At 43.8% G+C, this 22,401-nt stretch overlaps 1 protein-coding gene across 2 annotated transcripts in view; it reads left to right on the top strand.

Annotated features, from left to right (window-relative positions):
- Positions 1–269: 269 nt before the first annotated feature.
- Positions 270–22,401, top strand: part of FREM2 (FRAS1 related extracellular matrix 2) — a 168,481-nt gene continuing 146,349 nt past the window's right edge. For both annotated transcript variants that reach the window (XM_078434122.2, XM_078434125.2), the window contains exons 1-2: positions 270–5,715; positions 10,986–11,075. In XM_078434122.2, the coding sequence (XP_078290248.2) occupies positions 534–5,715; positions 10,986–11,075 (5,272 nt within the window). In that variant the 5' untranslated portion in view covers positions 270–533. The remainder of the gene's footprint in view (positions 5,716–10,985; positions 11,076–22,401) is intronic.

Genomic DNA, 22,401 nt, shown 5'->3' with positions numbered 1-22,401 from the left:
CGGCTCCTCTGCCGGAACCCCTGGCCCGAGCGGAGCGCGAGCAAAGCTGGGTAGCGTCAGGCCGCTAGCCCCTCGCTTCCAAGACAACTTTGTAGCACCCTGCACCTCCTCCCCACCGCGCGGTTTCCCCGCCTCCGCCCCTAGGAGCTGATTGGCAGATACCACTACCCAACCCTCAACTCGGGGCCTCCTCCCGGGACCGACGATTGGCCTCCTGGGAGGACTGGAGTCAGGGGGTGCTGGGGGAGGGATTTCCCTCAAAGCTCTGGGTCCCGGGACCTGGGAAGCAGGAGTTGGGCGGGGGACTCGGTTCTCCCAGCGCGTGAGCCGCGGGCGGCGGAGCCGGACGTTCGGGAAGGTTCAGCCGCCTCTGCTGCGCCAGCCCGGCCCGAGCCGCGCAACTTTCCATCCCGGCCCAGACGCGGCTACCCAGTGCGGAGTTCCTGGCGCTTTGCGGAGAGGTCTCTTGCTCCCTGCCCGGGGACTGACTGTGCTCTCTCAGGCTGACCTGTCCGAGCCCTAATATCTGCACCATGCACGCGGCCAGGACCCCCGGGATCGCCTCCCACGCCGGCGGGGTGGCCAGCCCCACCAGTTTTCAGCAGATCCCAACGCTGCCGCCCCGCCTGGTGTTGCTGCTGCTGCTGCTTCTCCTGTCACTGGTAAGCTGCGTCCTGGCACAGCCCGCTGCCCCTGGCCCGGCGTTGCTGTCCCCGGATCTCGCGGGGGCTGCAGGGGTCCCCGCCGAGGAGGCCATCGTGCTGGCAAACCGTGGGCTCCGGGTGCCCTTCGGCCGTGAGGTCTGGCTGGATCCGCTGCAGGACCTGGTGCTGCAGGTGCAGCCGGGGGACCGCTGCGCGGTGACCGTGCTAGACAACGACGCGCTGGCCCAGCGGCCTGGACGCTTGAGTCCCAAGCGCTTCCCGTGCGACTTCGGCCCGGGAGAGGTGCGCTACTCGCACCTGGGCGCGCGCAGCCCGTCGCGGGATCGCATTCGGCTGCAGTTGCGCTACGACGCGCCGGGAGGGGCCGCAGTGCTACCCTTGGTGCTGGAGGTGGAGGTGGTCTTCACCCAGCTGGAGGTGGTGACTCGGAACCTGCCCCTAGTCGTGGAGGAGCTGCTGGGGACCAGCAACGCCCTGGACGCGCGGAGCCTGGAGTTCGCCTACCAGCCGGAGACCGAGGAGTGTCGCGTGGGCATCCTGTCCGGCTTGAGCGCGCTGCCTCGCTATGGGGAGCTCCTCCACTACCCACAGGTCCCGGGTCCAGCCAGCGAGGGGGGCGCCCCGGAGCCTCTCCTGATGGACTGCAAAGCTTTCCAGGAGCTGGGGGTGCGCTACCGTCACACAGCCCCCAGTAGGTCACCGAACAGGGACTGGGTGCCCATGGTGGTGGAGCTGCGCTCTCGGGGTTCGCCTGTGGGCAGACCCCCTTTGAAACGCGAGCACTTCCAGGTGCTGGTGAGAATCCGAGGAGGGGCGGAGAACACCGCACCCAGGCCCAGTTTCGTGGCCATGATGATGATGGAGGTGGACCAGTTTGTACTGACGGCTCTGACCCCAGACATGCTGGCAGCCGAGGATGCCGAGTCGCCCCCTGACCTGCTGATCTTCAACCTCACCTCTCCCTTCCAGCCTGGCCAGGGCTACCTAGTGAGTACGGATGACCGCAGCCTGCCCCTCTCCTCCTTTACTCAGAGGGATCTGCGGCTCCTGAAGATTGCCTACCAGCCCCCCTCTGAGGACTCTGACCAGGAGCGTCTCTTTGAACTGGAGTTGGAAGCAGTGGACCCGGAAGGAGCAGCCTCAGACCCTTTTGCCTTCATGGTAGTGGTGAAGCCCATGAACACACTGGCTCCCGTGGTCACCCGGAACACCGGTCTCATTCTCTACGAGGGCCAGTCTCGGCCCCTGACGGGCCCTGCAGGCAGTGGACCGCAGAACTTGGTCGTCAGCGATGAGGATGACCTAGAGGCAGTGCAGCTAGAGGTGGTGGCTGGGCTCCGCCACGGTCACCTTGTCCTTCTGGGCGCCACCGATGGCAACTCTGCCCCTAAGACCTTCACGGTGGCCGAGCTGGCAGCCGGCCAGGTGGTCTACCATCACGATGACAGAGATGGCTCACTGAGTGACAACCTTGTACTTCGAATGGTGGACGGAGGACGCAGGCACCAGGTGCAGTTCTTGTTCCCCATCACCTTGGTGCCTGTGGATGACCAGCCGCCAGTCCTCAATGCTAACACGGGGCTGACGCTGGCGGAGGGTGAAACGGCGCCCATCCTTCCCCTGGCCCTGAGTGCAACGGACATCGACTCAGATGACCCTCTGCTGCTTTTTGTGCTGGAGTCGCCTTCCTCGACCATAGGGCATCTGCTTCTCCGCCAAACCCATCCTCCCCGCGAGGAAGAGGAGCTGAGCAGGGGCCCTTGGAGGAAACAGGGAGCGTTCTATGAGCAAACGGTGACGGAGTGGAGGCAGCGGGACATAACGGAGGGGAGGCTGTTCTACAGGCACTCCGGGCCCCATAGTCCTGGGCCAGTGATGGACCAGTTCACGTTCCGAGTCCAGGATAACCATGACCCCCCTAATCAGTCTGGACCACACAGGTTTGCGATTCGCATCCATCCTGTGGATCGCCTCCCTCCGGAGCTGGGCAGCGGCTGTCCCCTTCGGATGGTGGTGCAAGAATCCCAGCTCACGCCGCTGAGGAAAAAGTGGCTGCGCTACACTGACCTGGACACAGATGACCGAGAGCTGCGCTACACCGTGACCCAGCCCCCCACGGACACAGATGAAAACCGCTCACCAGCCCCCCTGGGCACCTTGGTCCTGACCGACAACCCCTCAGTCGTGGTGGCCCATTTTACCCAAGCCCAGATCAACCACCATAAAATCGCCTACAGACCTCCGGATCGAGAACTGGGAGTGGCTGCCCGAGTGGCCCAGTTTCAATTCCAGGTGGAGGACCAAGCCGGGAATGTGGCTCCAGGCACCTTCACCCTTTACTTGCAGCCCGTGGACAACCAGCCGCCTGAGATCCTCAACACCGGTTTCACCGTTCAGGTGAAGGGCCACCACGTCCTGAGTGAGACTGAGTTACGTGTGAATGATGTAGACACCGACGTAGCCCACATCTCTTTCACTCTCACACGGGCACCCGAACATGGCCACATGAGAGTGTCTGGACAGATGCTGCATGTGGGGGAGGTCTTCCGCTTGGAAGATATAAAACAGGGTCGGGTTTCCTATGTCCACAATGGGGACGGGTCCCTGACTGACAGCTGCTCCTTGGAGGTCAGCGACAGACACCACGTGGTGCCCATCACTCTCAGAGTGAATGTCCGGCCCGCGGGTGATGAGGTGCCCATGCTGAGCCTTCCTGCTGGTACTCTGGGGTCATATCTAGACGTTTTAGAAAATGGAGCTGCTGAACTCACTGCCAGTGTTATCAAGGGGACTGATGGGGACACTGATGATTTGATGTTGACTTTCCTCCTGGAAGACCCACCCTTGTATGGAGAAATCCTGGTCAACGGAGTTCCGGCGGAGCAGTTTACCCAAAGGGACATCTTAGAGGGCTCTGTCGTCTATGCCCACACAAGCGGTGAGATAGGCCTGTTGCCCAAAGGGGACTCTTTTAACCTGAGTCTGTCAGATATGTCTCAAGAATGGGTAATAGGTGGCAGTACTATCCAAGGGGTTACGGTGTGGGTGACCATCCTCCCTGTCGATAGCCAAGCTCCAGAAATTTCTGTAGGTGAACGGTTTATAGTCATGGAAGGTGACAAAAGTGTTATAACCTCAACACATATAAGTGCTGAAGATACTGATTCCCTCAATGATGACATCTTGTGCACTATAGTTGTTCAGCCTACCTCCGGTTATGTTGAAAACATTTCTCCAGCACCAGGCTCTGAGAAATCAAGAGCAGGAATTGCCATAAGTGCCTTCACCCTGAAAGACCTCAGGCAGAGTCACATTAACTATGTCCAGAGTGTCCACAAAGGGGTAGAACCTGTGGAAGACCGGTTTATATTTCGTTGCTCTGATGGCATTAACTTTTCAGAGAGACATTTTTTTCCCATTATAATCATTCCCACCAATGACGAACAGCCAGAAATATTTATGAGAGAATTTATGGTGATGGAAGGCATGAGTCTGGTGATCGATACACCCATCCTCAATGCTGCTGATGCTGACATTCCCCCGGATGATCTAACGTTCACCATTACCCAATTTCCCACTCGTGGTCACATCATGAATCAGCTGATAAATGGCACAGTGTTGGTTGAAAGCTTCACCTTGGACCAGATCATAGAGAGTTCAAGCATTATTTACGAGCATGATGATTCTGAGACCCAGGAGGACAGTTTTGTGATTAAACTAACGGACGGTAAGCACTCGGTGGAAAGGATGGTCCTCATTATGGTTATCCCAGTTGATGATGAGACCCCCAGAATGACCATCAATAATGGTCTAGAAGTAGAAATTGGGGAAACCAAAATCATCAACAACAAAATATTGATGGCAACTGATTTAGATTCTGAAGACAAATCTTTGGTTTATGTTATTCGTTATGGGCCGGGACATGGCTTATTACAGAGACGAAAACCTGCAGGTGCCTTTGAAAATATCACAGTGGGCATGAATTTTACCCAGGATGAAGTGGACAGAAACTTAATTCAGTACGTCCATTTTGGACAAGAGGGCATTCGGGACCTAATTAAATTTGATGTGACTGATGGAATAAATGCGCTTATAGATCGCTACTTTTATGTTTCTGTTGGGAGCGTTGACATTGTCTTCCCGGATGTGATAAGCAAGGGAGTATCCTTGAAAGAAGGTGGTAAAGTCACCCTCACAACAGACTTATTAAGTACTAGTGACTTGAACAGTCCTGATGAAAACTTAGTTTTTACCATCACCAGGGCTCCCATGAGAGGTCACTTAGAGTGCACAGATCAACCTGGAGCATCCATCACATCGTTCTCTCAGCTCCAACTGGCTGGCAACAAAATCTACTACATCCACACAGCTGACGACGAGGTCAAGATGGACAGTTTTGAGTTTCAGGTCACCGATGGACATAACCCGGTCTTCCGGACATTCCGTATCTCCATTAGCGATGTGGACAACAAAAAGCCAGTGGTCACCATCCATAACCTGGTTGTCAGTGAGGGTGAAAACAAGCTGATCACTCCCTTTGAGCTCACTGTCGAAGACCAAGATACTCCAGACAAACTCCTGAAGTTCACTGTCACGCAGGTGCCTGTTCATGGTCAACTCCTATTCAACAATACCAGACCTGCCATGGTTTTTACCAAGCAAGACCTGAACGAAAACTTAATCAGCTACAGACATGATGGCACCGAGTCAAACGAAGACAGCTTCTCCTTCACAGTGACTGATGGTTCCCATACAGAGTTCTATGTTTTCCCCGATACAATATTTGAAACAAGGAGACCCCAAGTGATGAAAATCCAAGTCTTACCTGTTGACGATAGCGTCCCCCAAATTGCAGTGAACAAAGGGGCCTCTACACTTCGCACTCTGGCTACTGGCCACTTGGGATTCATGATCACAAGCAAAATATTGAAAGTGGAGGACAGAGACAGCTTACGTTTTTCTCTCAGGTTTATTGTGACGGAGGCCCCTCAACATGGGTATCTCCTCAACCTGGACAGAGGCAACCACAGTGTCTCTCAGTTTACACAAGGTACGGTACACTTTTCTTTCCTTATACCCAACGGAAAGTGCGGGTCTTATTTTCTGAGGATATGGCGGTCACCAAAAACGTTATAAGTAGGGGACCGAATTTGAGTCCAAGGGAAGAAAAGGAAAGGGAAATAAAGAGACGGGGAGAGTACAGGGACTCACTTTCCTGGGGAAAGAATATCCCTTCTTGCCATATGTCCCCCCGCAGCGACTTGCATTAGTGAATATCAATGTGTTTCGACATTGCATTGAGTGAATATCAATGTATTTCGACAGCAGCAAGGTATGCTGCCAAACCAGGGGCCAGACCTCGGTGAGTTTAAGCAGAAGAAGGCTCTTCCGTTCTGTTTTGTTTGCCACACCTGCCCTCTGAGCAGACTGTGGTTTATACTGTGGTACAAACAGGTAGTTCGTGCAGCATTTTGGCACCTTCGAGAGAGATGAGCTTTCTCAAGTCTTTGTATCCGGACTACTGTTTTCACCTACCATTCACATAGAGCCTTCAAATTTATTACTTTGATTAATTTTCTTGAGAGCATTGTTCTAATCCTGTCATAGTTCTTGGGAACTTTGGAACTGGAATAAAGAGATGTATTTATATTTACTTTGTAGGCTTCTAATTCTTCTATTTTATGCCTTAGGCAAACACCAGAGACCTAAGAGGTAAGCGAGCACCTGTCTAGAGTTCTAACAGTTCTGTGTACAAAGTGTGTCACGTGATACAGGCCCAAAAAGAAAGCACGCTTCATGATGTGTAAGACAACATGTCCATCACTGGAATATACGTTCACTTTGTTACGAACCTGAAGATATGTTAACAAGATTAATAGGAGAATAGAAGGAGGAAGTTATTTCCTTATTTCAGATCTTCTCTGCGTCCCCTTTCAACCACAGTAACGAACACCCGTTGCCTCAAGCATCTACATTCTTGAGGCTAAAGCGTTTTTCTAACCTAAATCCTCTTTGTGTATGGACACAATGCACGACAGGAAGGGCAGGTGCCCTGTGCAGTTACTCAGTGACTGACGGGAGAAGCCCGTTCAGTCTGCTGGCTTGGGACTTAGGGCTCTGTTCTCTAGAACGTGCGACCTTCACTACAAAGGGCTTTGGGTTGCTTTCATGGAAATCTCACCGTGTCAGGATGGAAACGAGATCTACCCTCTGTGGGCTCTGTGAGTAGAGATGAGGTTTATCCTCAGGGCATCCCAGGGGGGGTGTTCTTTTCCCGCAATAGTGTTGTGCCCTGAGACAACAGATGCTTTAATAAACGGATGTCGCGAAGTGTAGTTAGTGTTAAAGTGAACTGCTCCTCTGTTTTAGATTCTGGCAAATGGCCCTGCACTCCAACCTCCTGATTCTTGGCTGCAAGCCTGAATATATTCTAGGGCCTGCAGGGACAGGAAAACCTCAGAGTGCCCAGTGTCATGCCAGACCGGCAGGAAACTTTTGTGTGAAGGCTTTCTGAGGACAGAGATGCCATGCAATCTTAGACTGGTTTCTTTTCATGGAAAGTGAAGAGGGTAAAAGGAATATATTACAGGATAGAAAATGTTACTTCCAATCACTCCTCTGACCTGAAAAACTAATCTGATTTTAAAGATTTTTTAAAAAGGAATTTTTGTGTGACGACAGGCAGACGATGTGGTTTAAATTCTATGGAACAAGTCCAACAGATCAAAAGATATTGGAATATTATTTCTTAAATATCAAACCCTAAATTATGTGATTTCTTTATAGGCTCTTGCCCTATCTCTCACTGATGTGGACTCACCCTGATTATTCCTTAGAGATGAACTCACCATGATTACTCTTTATGGTCGTTTGTAAATATAATCAGTTTATTATAAAAAGTGAAGATACTCTCTCAAGATTACCTTTGCTAAGAGAAACAATCACATTCCAATAAGAACCCAAATACTGACTAGAGAAACTATTGGTAGTTAATCACAGAGCACTCATTTGAACAACTTGAGACTGCAGTTTGGTTCATGGCGGTTATTTCTAGAGACTAGATGGGTGAATAAAAACGGAAAGGCTCCCATCATAGAGTTACGGTGGCTGCTCTCTTAGGAGACAAATAAAAGCAGTATCTGGAGTGAGGACAACACAAACTTTGTATTTGTTTTTGTTTTCTGTAGTCATGAAAGGATAAGCTAAACTATATATTTTTTAATGTTTATTTATTTTGAGAGAGAAGGAGAGAAAAAGCACAAGCAGGGGAGGGGCAGAGAGAGAGAGAGAGAGAGAGAAAGAGAGAGTGTCAGTGCAGAGCCCGACGTGGGGCTCGAACCCACGAACCACGAGATCATGACCTGAGCTGAAATCAAGAGTGGGATGCTTAACTATATTTTGATGGATTTTCAATGCACTGGGTTGAGTCAAGTGAGCAAAGGTGGGTAAAGAAGGTTATTCCCAAACCGATTCACGAAATGGTCCTTAGGAGATGAAAATCCATTTGTTTCTAAAGTTTATTCACTTTTATTCTTAGGAAGAGTTAACAAGGCAGAATTAGACCAATTAGAGAAATTAATTATTTCAATTTGCCAGGGTGTCCCTGCTCGCTCTATCCCAGGTTTAAATCACTTGTGTCAAGGACCTGGAGTTTTTTCTCTATGAGTAGTACACAGTGATATCTCGTGGGAGAGAAGTTGTAGATCACTTTCAGAAATTTCCCCCAAAGAGTTCGAGCCAGGGTATGGTTGGCAGGCAAGTCAATGAACTTAGAATCAAAACGAAAACACAAAACGTGGAATGCTTGTGTAGATAAACTGAAATACATCTGATGCATGAGTAATGGTTAGAAGAAAATCCAGTTCATTGTTAGATGTTTACTGAAAGAAGGTAACATTTTGGCAACTAGGTTTTGATCTAGCTAATACCACTGTGCCTTAAGAAGCGACTATTTATATATTTATGATGTTTGTGATAGTTTTAGAGGTTCTTATAGAATAACAGCACTATGATCAAAGTCTTTACTTATTTGAGATTTTTTTAAAGTCCCTTTTTTGAGCTATGAATTATTAACTGAGTTATAACGAAAATGAAAAGAATTTTGGTTTGTTCCAACTAATCAATATTGCATGCCCTAACTTGGAGGGAAAATTTGACACCTTTGTGTTATGTAATTGCATTCATGTTCACTTTACTTAAGGAAAAAAAAGGTTTTAAAAAATCACTTTTGAAGTGGTGATTTATTTCAGTGCAACTGTTTCGTAAATACTGTATTTTTGCAAGAAAACATCAATACAAAGCATGGATATACTAATGAATTTTTCCTTTTCTCCTAGTAGAGCCTTTAGATTTTCTTATAAAATTAAAGAAGGAATGGGGAAGTTTGGAAAAAGGTCTTCCCCACATGACCAGAGGACTTTGTTCTAATGCTAAGGATGTGTGGTCAGAGTAGAGTTCACCTTATTTCTTCCTGATGAATTAAAGGTTGAAAGGGTTCAGAGTTGTGGGAGTAGACAAGGAAAGAGCCTGTGGGGGCTTCACTCCTTACCTCTGTAGAAACATCACACATGCATAGGTAGAGGTCCAAACGTGGTCCACCAGACCTCTGGGCTCTTTCGTTTGATTTATTTATTTATGTTTATTTACTGATTATTTTGAGAGAGAAAGAGAGATCATGAGCAGGGGAGGGGCAGAGAGAGAGAGGAAGAGAGAGAAAATCCCAAGCAGGCTCAGCACGGTCAGCACAGAGCCTGAGGTGGGGCTCGAGCCCACAAACCATGAGATCATGACCTGAGCTGAAACCAAGAGTGGGATGCTTGACTTACTGAGGCACCCAGGTACCCTTGGGCTCTCAGATTTTAAATTAAGAAACATTTGAGCCATTGCTGAATATTAGACTCTGAGCAAAGGACTGTGGGAAGTTAAGATGAAAACAACAACAACAACAACAACAATAATCCCACAAGTTTTCAGTCTTCTAGGAAAGATAGCCACGCAGGAAGATACAAATGACACTAGGCAGAAATTGGGAAAGTTACAGCAGAGTTCAAAATGAAACGCTAAGGGAGAATAAAACAACTTGAATTTGCTTCACCTTCTAGTACCTCTTTTATAAGAAGTTACCATTAACTATTAAATCAGATTTTCCCCTCCTCAGATGCCTGATTGTAAGTGAGTCACCTTTCAAATCTGTGTGAGCCAAGGGGGAGTGTCCTTTTCACGTCTGTCAAGTGGAGTCCTAAAAATTCATGGAGTGATTTGTTGATCCCAACACCTGGCATCACTCGAGTTTATTCTTTCATAAAGCAATTTTCTCATATACAATGCTTGTGGACTTCATAGCACGAACTCAGTAGACCTCTCCGAAGATGGAAAACCTGCAGAGCGCACACGAGACAAATAAATATTACATACCATTCATTGTTGAAGCCACTTTTAGCTGCGATCTTGATTTTATGTAGCTTTGGCAATAACTACTTACTGCCCGGCCCAGATCAAATAACAATAGTGTTGCAAGCATCACAGAACAGGACGATATTTGGTTCATTATGTTGTCTGTGTGGCATCATGAAGGAGAGTAACTCGTAAAATGGGGAAATCAATTTTTGAAATTGTACCTTAGTCAATACGGAAAACAAAGTATGCCAGTGAATTTGAAAGCTGGGACAGGAAGCAACCTACAGAGCATTCCTGAGGCAGAATAACTTTTCACTCTGAATAAAAGTTTCAGCTCTCATTAGATGCTTTCTGTTCTCTCATTTCTCTCTGGGGTCATGACACTTATTTCAATCTTGGAGATTTAAAACGGCCTTGATTCTTTTTCTTTCAAGCTCTGGGGAACTTAAAAACAGCATGTTGTATACCGCCAGAGGTAAGAAAGGTTAGCCAGAGGGGGGCAGGGAAGTTCTTTCCTCGTAGGGCCAGCACTACAGGGAGGGAAAGAGTGTGATTTCAGGAGTGCCAGGAAATCTGCCGTGCCTCAAAATATCTTCCTTTCCACCTGTCATGAAGTCTGACATTCCGTATTTAGAGAGTCACTTCTTTGGTGCATGAACATGCAAATACCATTGGGTGGGGCAACACCTTGCTATTATTATAACCTAACTCTTGAACTCTATCTGGATAAGGGATCAGATTTCCATGGGACAGCTGAAATCAAGGGGCTTAGAGATAGGAGAAATAAGATAGCACTGCTTCCCTTAGGAGAAGGAAATCTAAATATGGTTACAGAAAAGTAATAGCCAGTAGGATTTACCATGAGTAATGAGTCACCAATCTTGCCCTAGTAATGAATCATCTTGTTCTTTGGTTATTTTCTAGCTGACATCGAAGACATGAAAATATGCTACGTTTTAAAAGATGGGGCCAATGCCACAAGTGATATGTTCCATTTTACAGTTGAAGATGGTGGTAAGTGTTCACTCTCCTGTTAGTATAAACAAGGAGAGTGACTTTTATTGGTTGTTCTTTGATGACTTCGTTACAAGGAATCTGCCTCGAGTATCATTTTATGCTCACCTGAATTTATACTGGGTGCATTTGTTATTTGCCGATAGAAAATCTTACATTCTCAATCTGCCACAGTACTACTCTGCAGAGAGTAGAGGTGAATGTTCCAGTTATATTATTCTTGTCTTGGGGTTAGTAAAACACTAAAAAAGAAAGATCTATGTACATAGGATCCCCATGTCCAGTTGTTCAGAATATGCCGTGCATGAAGCTGCCGACTTGAGGTGACAAGAGGATGCTGGAATCCAGCCCAGCAGCACTTCCAAGCCATGTGCCTACCCGGGGGGTGGGGGGGGGGTGTCTGCCCAAAGCGGGTGCCCTTTGCTAGTTTGCACATGCGTGCTGTGTGGACTTATGATGATGGATAATCGCATTCACCAGGAAAACAGTGCCACGTAAAGGTGTGTTTTACCTTACCAATCTCAATATGTCTAGTGATGTCCTCAGTTCGGGGGATTTTGTGACTTAGTCTAGCTAAAATTCTTTTCTCGGTGAAGTCTGAAGAATACTCCAGAGGATAGGCTATGACTTGTGGTCCGAGTCTCCTCCACAAGGTCACTGTCACTACTCCCCCCAAAGCCCCCGCCGCTGCTCACTCTCTTTTCTGTTCTCTTCCTGATCCCACAGGCTGGGAGAAAAACCGACCACTTCTAGATTAATCATAAAGACGTTCTGTTCTCTCATGCTCTCAGGAGAAGCGAAAGAACCTCAGGAAGTACATGTGTTGTGTGAACAAGACACAGGAAGTGGGGGTGGGAGTATGTGTGTAAGAGAAGAAGGAGGGAAAAAGAAAGGATTTGGATCCAGTCATCTATTTTCTAATGATACTTTAAAAAAAAACCCTTTTTTTAAAAATGTTTATTCATTTTTGAGAGACAGAACATGACTGGGGGAGGGGCAGAGAGAGAGGGAGACACAGAATCCGAAGCAGGCTCCAGGCTCCGAGCTGTCAGCACAGAGCCCGACGCCTGGCTTGAGCTCAAAAACCTCGAGATCTTGACCTCAGCTGAAGTCGGACGCTTAGCCAACTGAGCCACCCAGGCACCCCTAATGATGGGTTTTTTTAAAGTACATAATTATGGCATCTATCTCAAAAAGATGACATGTTTACCCTCCATATTTTTTGAAGCGTTAAATGGCCATTTGTTTAAAATATCATTGGGCATAACGCGATCACAGCCTTGAAAAATGACATCTGTCGGATACATGCCAGAGAGGCAAAAAAGTGTGTTAATTTGGGTTCAACTATGTGATTTTCCCTACAGTCCAGATGTTTAATAAATTTGATGCCTTTGTTTTTATCGTAACCAAATCATAGTTTAATATTCTTTGTATTGATAAAAGAAATCTTAGTATGAAACCAATTCTAAGAAGGACGCCAATTTATAAAAAATAACGTGTTTATTGAATCTTGATGCTCAAATGGGAAATCCTGCTGTCGGTAAACTTTAGAGTGGAACTCAGAAGTAAATCTGTGTAGTAGATCAAAATTTAAAGACTAAATTACTGGTTCAAGGCCCCGTGTTTGTCACTTGGAATGACTGAAAACACCTCAATAGCGAAAGTATGATTTTCTTTAAAACTGCCAAAAGAGGCTTGGAAGCAAATGGTTACAATTCTCAGGTATTATAGTTTTTACTTTAAAATAAAAACCATTTATTTGTTTTTGAGAAAGAGCACGTGCATGCTGGGGAGGGGCAGAGAGAGGGCGACAGAGAATCTGAAGCAGGATCTGCACAGCTTGCACAGAGCCCAATGCCGGGCCCGAACTCATGAACTGTGAGATCGTGACCTGAGCCAAAATCAGGAGTTGGACGCTTAACTGACTGAGCCACCCACGCGCCCCTAGCTTTTGCTTTTTTAATATTTTGCTTTTTTCCCTCAGTTATTATAGTCTCGGTCTGATACTGCTGCTCTATTATTTGGCACATTTCTCTCCCTAGTTAATGGAATGGTAACATTTACTTTAAAATTTTGATTTGTATTTAAACTTTAGAAAACATTATGCCGTATCATATTTCAAGATAGTAAGCGAGGAATGGCTAGCTGAAGAAACTGAGTTTATTTTTGGATTTGCTGAAAATGTGGCTGTGCGTCTAAGGATTGTGTTTATGGAAATAGAAAATAAATCATTTCGGGGGCTTTTTTAGAGCCGGAGTTTCATGTGAGAGAGAAAAATTCCGGAGATATTGTTCTTGACCCTTCTTCTCACCGTTGACATGGCGTTACTCATGGGGCTTAGGCAGATTCTGGCAAACTATCTACGGAACAGAATTTATCTTAATTCACCTGATATAAGAAAACTTCCCTCTAGCAGAATAAACACAGAAATCCTCAGGATTAAAGAAAAAATAAAAATTCATGTATGTATTTCAAAATTATTTTAATATGATACTTATTTTTGTAGGGGTTTTGCACGGTCTTGTAAAAATACTCTAACATTTGAATGAGAAGTGCAATACTATTTAACTTAAAGAGTATCTTGAATGAAATTACTTCTCTGGGAAGTGTGAGGTATTTTGCCAAAGAGAAATAAAAAAAATATTTGCAGTATTTGTGGAAAGAGAGAAAATAAAGATATCTTTCCTTTCTGTAAAAATAATATTAAACTAAGAATTTTGATTTTTTGACTCAGTTACATGTAATATATCCATTATACAGTATATTATATGTTATACGCTATATTATTGACTGTCTTACCAAGTGAATATCTTGGTAAGACAGTCAATAATTTTAATTAAAATATACTCCAGAAAAAATCTATGTTTATAGACTGTAATATGAAACTTTATTTTCAAAATCTTCAAGTTTAACATATACGTTTCATGTAATACAATACATGTGTATGAAGACACATATATAATATGTTTTGACACTTTTCAAAGATATGTATTCCTCAGGAATTATGGAAAGTACTTGAATCTTATGAACAAGCACTATTCTTGTTGTTTAGTTGGAGTGATCTGGGTCTCAGAAAAGATAGGTAACTTCTCCAAATGCATCCATCTGTCCAGGAAGTAACAGACCTCTCTCAAGAGTAACTTATTCTTCCCATCTAGGTGATGACATACTTTTTGGACTAGTGGGTTTGACTATCAACTTCAGCTGTAGTGATGTATTATCACCTCTTTTATACAACGATAGGAAACATAACGATAAAGCTTCTCCACGAAATACACAAAATGCTTCCAGTATTTCACATCTGGGAGGCCAGTTAAGGCACCAGGCCATAAAATTAAGAAATGTCTACTCCGGGGCGCCTGGGTGGCTTGGTCGGTTAAGCGTCTGACTTCGGCTCAGGTCATGATCTCGCGGTCCGTGAGTTCGAGCCCCGCGTCGGGCTCTGTGCTGACAGCTCGGAGCCTGGAGCCTGTTTCAGATTCTGTGTCTCCCTCTCTCTCTGCCCCTCCCCTGTTCATGCTCTGTCTCTCTCTGTCTCAAAAATAAATAACGTTAAAAAAAAAAAAAAAAAGAAATGTCTACTCCAATTCTCTTTTCAGTCCACTAAATTCACCTCCTCCAAGTCCTCAAGATGGCTTTTTAGGACAGTGACTAAGGAAATTACTGGAGCAAACAGAGTCCTTGAATAACCAAAAAATAAATAAAATATAACTTTTGCTTTCAGGAGTCAAGAAGAGATTTAGGAAAGCAGAAAGCTAAAAGCCCTTGTTTCACATTTAATTGTATTATCATAAGACACTGGCTAGCCACAGAAATCTTGTTATGATGTAGTAATGGATTAGGACCACCCATCACTAATGGGATGGTGCTTAGGACACAGTTACTAATTTTTAGTTTGGGGCTGTTACCAAATGACAGGGCTGAGAGGACTTTATTTGAAGAATAGATAATTTCAGGATTTTACCTCAGGGAGTTCTACTGTGTTTGGATTTAATAAATGAATGTTGGTTGTGCATGTAATACACACACACACACACACACACACACACACACACAGATTCTTATACTTTAGGATTCTTTCAATCAGATCTTAAACCTTATATATGACTTATTATGGTTTATGCAATTTTGTCTTCAGAGCATTCCTGTCAGCTTAGTAAAAACAAACAAAAACATTACTATTCTTTTTTGGCGGATGAGGAAACTGAGTCACAGAAATAGGCACTTTCCTCAAGTGTCATAACCAGGCAACTAGAGGCCAATTTGAATCCCAGGATCCTTTCTGCAAGTAGTAACTTCTATACTTACTCAGGATAAGCGAGGAGGGGTGTTAACTCAATGTTTTCCGGGTTTTCCTGACCAAGGTTTTAGGAATGCTTAGTAGGTGAGAATGAAATCAGAGTAGGATGTGTCCACAGACAAAAAGTTTTGTCTCTTACGAAATGTGAATTTTTATTTTAGAATTCTTAATGGCTCTGTGTGCTCAAACTTACAGTGTTCTTTTTTGATATCATACTGTAATTCTTTTTAAAAATACATGTAAAAATATATAGCCTTTCTAGAGTTCAAATAAGCACAAATCAAATCAACCTTATAGTTGATTTTTTACTTATTTTATCTAATTTTACTTATTTATCTACTATTTTTTTACTTATTTTATCAATTAAATTGTGAAGAAATTTTAAAAATACCAAATATGTGAGTTATGATGAAACAGGTATATTTCTGTAATGTTTGTGCAGCTACAAAGTGAGAAAACGCTTTGGAAAAACCTGCGAATATGTAGTTAGAGCCATACAGGGTGCAGTATTCCACCGAAGACACGGCTCGACCGAAGCAAAAACCTTACAGGCATACTAATGGCACCGTGTACTCAAATAGCAGAAATTATTCTCCGTGACCAATAAACATAAAGAGCTTTTCAGTAATGGCAGTCCTTAAAATTTAATGCAGTCCTTAAAATTTTAAGTGCTAGAGTCAATCCTAGTGTAATTCTTAAAATGATCATTTAGTAATTAAATATGTTTTTTGGAATATTAGTAAAGAATATGAGAATAGTACATCAAAAGGCCATCCATCCAGGCACTCTGGGGCCAGGGATATCCTATGTAGTTGCAGATTGTCACTTACAGTTTATAAGGTCAAACTCGGAAGTTATGAAATGTGCTCTCCTTACAGGCTGCAGCTAAGGTGCCATGTAGCAATCACATGTGGGTTTAGCTAACCCGTCTTTCATTCCTTTCTGCTTCATCCTCTCTGTCACCCTGAGGGGAGCCCAATACAATAATACTACAGACCTGGAAAAGACATCCTCCTTTGATAATCGCCTCTTTGAAGTCTAATTGGAGAGCTAGTGCTCCAGCATTTTAGCAGAAGACGAAAGCAAGTATCCTTTTATCTTGTTCCTACTGGAACATCTTCTTATCTGATTTCATCCCAGCCTTCAACGCTCTGCCAGTATTCTAACATGCAAATGCATCTGTCCTTTTTTAGTCTTTTCTCCAAAGAACTTTTCTAGCTCTTTGTTGGGATGCGAAAGCTGGTCTCACTTGCTCCTCCAGTCACGTCCTGCCCTCAACCCTAATGACCTTCCCACTCTTCAACACCTGGCTAGGTGGCATTTCATCTCCAGAACTGCTCCCAAGGTCATGATGACTAAGTTAGCCGTGCCCTTCTTTGTGCTTCTACTGCTACCCTTAGGTACAACAACAATGGTGTATTCTGATGATTTGCTAATGTAAAGACCTCCATTGTAGAGAAGGAACTCCTTCAGATCAAAAAAGGTGTCATTAATGTTTGTAGCACAGTACCTACCTCCCCAGGGTTGAAAACAAGGGTTAGTATTTAACAGATATGAAAATGAATGAAGAGATAAATGGGAAAAAGAAGCTCCCTTTTTATATAAAGATCAATTACATCATATTCTAAGAAAACTTCCTCTAAACAATTACCAGTGGACCTTGGCATTCCTTTAGAGCATCCCCCCATCCTAGCATTAACTTAAATCCCTGTGGCACCAAGAAAGATTTTTAGTAAAGCTTTCACAATTTTAAACACATGAAACCAACTGCTGTGAAAATTCCTTTGGAACCTTCAGTGAAATATACTTAAGACAGAGGAGATTCCCAGATTCCCAGGAACCACCAGATTGGAGCTCATGTTCTTCTTCTTTTTTTTTTTTTTAATGTTTATTTATTTTTGAGAGAGAGAGACAGAGACAGAGTGCGAGTGGGGGACGAGCAGAGAGAGAGAGAGAGGGAGACACAGAATCCGAAGCAGTTTCCAGGCCCTGAGCTGTCAGCACAGAGCCCGAGATGGGGCTCGAATCCACAAACCGCGAGATCATGACCTGAGCCAAAGACTGATGCTCGACCTACTGAGCCACCCAGACACCCCTGGAGCTCATGCTATTCTTAAAGAATTCTTTTCAGAAAAAAAAAAAAAGTTGTCAGTATATTATATAAACTATGCAATGCCTTTAAAATTTAAAGGGTAGTAGACATTTTCTATAAATCAGTGTAATTTTAAAGTCAGCACCACTAACTCAGGTATTTTTAGTTACCCCAATTTTTTGCCTCATGTGATAGACATTAGGCCAGGCAGAGAAGTAGAAAGCTCTAATAGCATAAAGTATCCTCAGTCCTCACTGAAATGCCATTACATAACTTTTTATTAGTTTCTTGTTTATATGTTTGTTTTGAGTCTCAAGCCCGCAGCATCAGATCCAAGACGTTTCTCGATTGGCATAAGAAAGCAGTCGGATATGTGATCATCTGTCTGGCTTGACATACCCCGTAGGAGGAGCCCTAGTTTTTTCTCCATTGTGAAAATTGGTTTGCTGCTTCCTCACTTGAACTCGCATGTGACTTGGGAGCACAGTCTGAGAGAGTTCCGTCTCCTGGTTTGGCAGTAAAACTGGGGCGTCGGATATGATACCCGTGCTGGCCATTGTAACATATCTGGTCCAGAGCCAGACATTTGTTGCCTCCGTCTTTGAGTATGTCTTTTGGTGCCCAATTTTTCGTTCGCCAAGATCTTTAATTCATACGCTATTGAAAGATATAAATAGCATCTTGACATAATAGAGCTGCAAAGTCATTTCTTTATATGAAATGTCAGTTAAGGACACGGCTTTCAGATTTTTATTCCATATTTGATGACTGAATACTCAGACACAAGGAGACTGGAGCTCTTCATTCTAGTTAGAAAGAGCACACGTTTTTGCTTGAAAGTGACCAGTATCTCAGGGTGTGAGGCAAAGTCATTACGGACACGTAGCTGGAATTTAAAGCAAAGGCTGGAAAACTACAACTAAGTGCAGTAAGTCGGAAAAGGAGGTTTGAGTACAAGCATTAAAAGATTATACAGACACATTCAGCTTAGAGAGAAAAGCAAGCATTCTTTGGCAATAAAATTAATCGCTAGTGACATGAGAACCAGAGGAAAGACACTGGTGCCTTAGGGAGTTATAATAAGAAGATGAAGTAACGTCAGGCACCGAGACAAATATTTCTAATCTGCGAGAGGGCATAAGATCTACCAGGATACAGGGCCTGGCAAGGGCTGTTGGCTACTATGGCTCAAAGTTTGGAAGCCTTTCTCTTTTCAACGAGCAGTTTAGAATTGTTCAGGTCATCAAGGTCTTTCTATACCAGAGGCCTGCCTTTAGAAGCATGGCTGTTAGGTACCTGTACTGTGTCCATGAAAGAAGTTATACCTTTTCTATAGAAAAATATAAACTAAATGTTATCAGTTACTATTGGCTAGGTTCATTTCAAAATTATATATCACTTGGGTATACTGTTTTACTGGCTTTAATTTAATGGCAACTTTTCTTAAATTGTTCAATCTTTTGGTGAATATGAATCCTTATTAGTCACGTTTCTAGAGGCTTCGTGTGATTCTGTATTTACTCTCAAAAGCGATGATAGTCACCTTTTAAAACTAAGAAAATCTTTCACAGGTTATTAAAATGTCATAATCTCACATCAAATATTTATTTGTGGTATATATTACAGAGGTCAACTCTATCTTATTCTTTCTCTTTAAGTTTGCTCTGGGTGGCTGGGCAAAATAGAAGGTAGTATTCAATGGTGTAGTACATCGTTGTCATCGGTATGGTCCTATATTCGCTTGAGCCTACGACAATCCAAAGAGAATCACAATGCAGTGTAAAAAAAAGGGTCAGAGCTTCTGTGGCAAAACCCACTTGCGGAAAAGAGGTCCCCTATTCATTTATTTATTGAATTAGGCAACAAACATTTTTGGAGCACCCATGTTTCAGACATCTGCGGGATCCAGGGAAAACAGGGATGAGCATAGCTGTCGTGATCTTTGACCTGAGGTTCCAATAGGCTCAGATGATAAAATAATAGACAAATAAAACTTTATACAGTGTTTACCACATTAAGGAGGTTATCATTTAATCCAAGTTAGAGATGCAGCTGTCAGGAATGGCTTTTGAGAGGTGATATTTAGGCTTACATTTAGGATGGAATGAAGCTGCCACCGGAAAAAGGGAGGAAGAAATGTTCCAAGCACGGGGGGGGGGGGGGGGGGGGGGGGGGGACGGAGCATGTGCGAAGGCACTGAGCTCTGTGTGCTCAAGTGACTGGAAGAACATCAACCTGCCTGGAGCTTAGCTAACAAACAGAGTGTCACGCAAGACGATGCTGGAGAGCTAGACTGGAGCCTGATGGTGCAGAGCCTTATAACCCAGGACAGTGATTTAGATTTTGTTCTAAGGCCAAGGGAATCCCTACTGCCCCATCGTTTTAAAGCAAGGGAGTAACTTGTTGCAATTTACGTTTTGAGAAGATGACGCTTGCAGCCCTGGAGGATCCAGGGGAAACAGCAAGGGGACAACAGGGAGACCAATATGAGGCTGACGCAGTAAGACAGATGTGAGACAGAAAAAAGAGGACGGGCTTGATATAATTGTGGATCTCAGTCTATAGGACTTGTTGACAGATTGGATTATGGGAGAAAAGGGAGAACTTAAGCACAATTCTGGGCTTCTCTGCCAGAGGACAGCAGTGGCACTACTCGTTGAGATGGAAAAGACAAGGGGGCATAGAACAGATTTCAGGGAGGAAATTAGGAGGTCATTTTGGACATCATAATTATGAGATGCCTCACTTTGAAGTGTGCATACAGGAAGGCCAGCCTATTGACCCTGCTTATCTTCCCTTCCATCGCAGTTAGGAGCTGAGCCTCCGGAGTTAGAACTGGAACAAATACGGGTTCTGCCCTTTGCAGTAACTGGTGATGTGACCCCCGAGCCAAGTAACTGAATCTTTTGTGGCCTCGGTTTCAGTGGTAACGTGGAACAATAGCAGTAGCTGGCTAATAAGGTTCTTTTGAAGATTAAGTAAGATAATTCATGGAAATAGGATCGTTCATGCGGCACACTTCCCGTTGCATAGTAATGACCGTGCAGGTAGCCAGCGAGGCTTTTGAGGTTACATCTCTGACAGATTCCAGCGTTTTTCTTCCGATTTTTCTTTCTTTCCTTTTCTTTTATTTCTTGCTTCTTTCCTCTATTTCTTCTCCTTCTTTCCTTTTCTTTCTTTCCTCTTCCTCTCCGTTTAACATAAGACTTACTTTTTACAAAGGATGTCGGTATTATTGGTACTAAGAAATTAGAAGAAAAGGATGAATAGAAAATCATTATATAGCTATGTTTGGTCTTCAATTTAGAACACTTTTTTTTTTAACATTTATTTATTTTTGAGAGACAGAGAGAGACAGAGCACGAGCAGGGGAGGGGCAGAGACAGGGAGACACAGAATCCAAAGCGGGCTCCAGGCTCCGAGCTGTCAGCACAGAGCCCAATGCGGGGCTCGAACCCACGGACCGCGAGATCATGACCTGAGCCGAAGTCAGATGTTTGACCGATGGAGCCACCCAGACGCGCCAATTTAGAACACTTTTTCTATTCTTCATGTTAATTTTGAACTAAGCTTGAAAGTCCCTCCTTCGGTAGTATCTTTTGTTTTTCTCATAGCAGCTGTTTGTAAAGTTTGACTATTTGTTTTGGGTGGAGAGACGAGATAATACCAGGATGCAAGTGGAAAAGTGGTGAACACCTCCATACTGCTGAGGTTAAAGGCTAAGAAGTCTTCCAAGGTTATTTCGTTGTTAGTAAATGGTGAAACAAAAGTTTTTGTTAAACTAGTAATACAAAGTGTTCCCTGTGGTGAAACAATGGAAATACAAAGTACCATGTCCCTTCAGCTCAGTTTACGTGTTTTTTTTTTTTCCTTTTAATAACTGGAAGTTTAATTTTTATAGACTTGAAGGTTAAATATAGTAACCAACTTTAAAAAAATAGCACTCGAAAACATCTGGATTTAGCAAATATGAGGCTTAAGTGAAAGTTCTGACTGCAAGTCTAACCAGCTGACGACAGTGATAAAATAAGTATTAAAGCCATGTGTCTTTCTGTAATAATCCAGTGAGGCCAAAGGGACAAATGTGATACCTAACCCTGATTGCAAATAAGGAAAAATAAAATTTAGTGAGGCCTGGTGAAAAAGGGTGAGTGAGCCACACACACATAAAAACAGGTATCTTTTTTCTTGCTTCACAAATGTAGACTGATATAATGATGTACATTTCCTAAGAGCAAAAATGTTTGTGTAAATGAAAATAATTTTCTTTAGTATTATTCTGTTTTAGAACAGTTCGCTTAAACTTACTGAAGTCACTGATTTACTAATCTGGTTCTGCCCCTAAGAATCAAAAAGTCAACGCCTAGTAGCTGTATATAAGTAATTTCTTACTGAAGGAATAAGTACCTTAAAGAAACAATGTACCTTTGGATGTTTACATTTAGAATTCTTACAGAGCTGTTATGGTAGAAGTTCCCAAAATGAATTATTCAGTTATGGCTAGCCACTATTTAACAATAAGACTTACTTTTTGCAAAAGATATCAGTATTATTGGTGTAAGAAATTAGAAGAAAAAGATGAAAGGAAAATAATTATATAAGCTCTATGTGTTTTTCAATTTAGAACACTTTTTATATTCTTTATGTTAATTTTGAACTAAGCTTGAAAATAGCACCCTCAGTAGTATCTTTTAGTGAAGGAAGCCAGGACATGATTCTCTTCCTTTTTGTTTCAAGAAAGCTCTGACTACATTCTTCCAGGCAGAGACAGCAGAGTACGTGCTCTCCATTTTTTTGGCTGGCTAACTCGGTGCAGAAAGGTTTAATTATTTCATCTTGGTAAAGCCCCCACCTGCTACCTTTAACTCCACTTATATAACTGTTAGAGGCCTGAGTTGAGAACACAGAAAACAGTGTTCTCAAGCTTAGCTCAA

The sequence above is a fragment of the Panthera onca genome, chromosome A1 (genome assembly GCF_046562875.1).
Source record: "Panthera onca isolate mPanOnc1 chromosome A1, mPanOnc1 haplotype 2, whole genome shotgun sequence".
Taxonomy (NCBI): Eukaryota; Metazoa; Chordata; class Mammalia; order Carnivora; family Felidae; genus Panthera; species Panthera onca.
The sequence above is the reverse complement of the archived record's forward strand: the minus strand, read 5'-3'. Positions and strand labels throughout refer to the sequence as shown.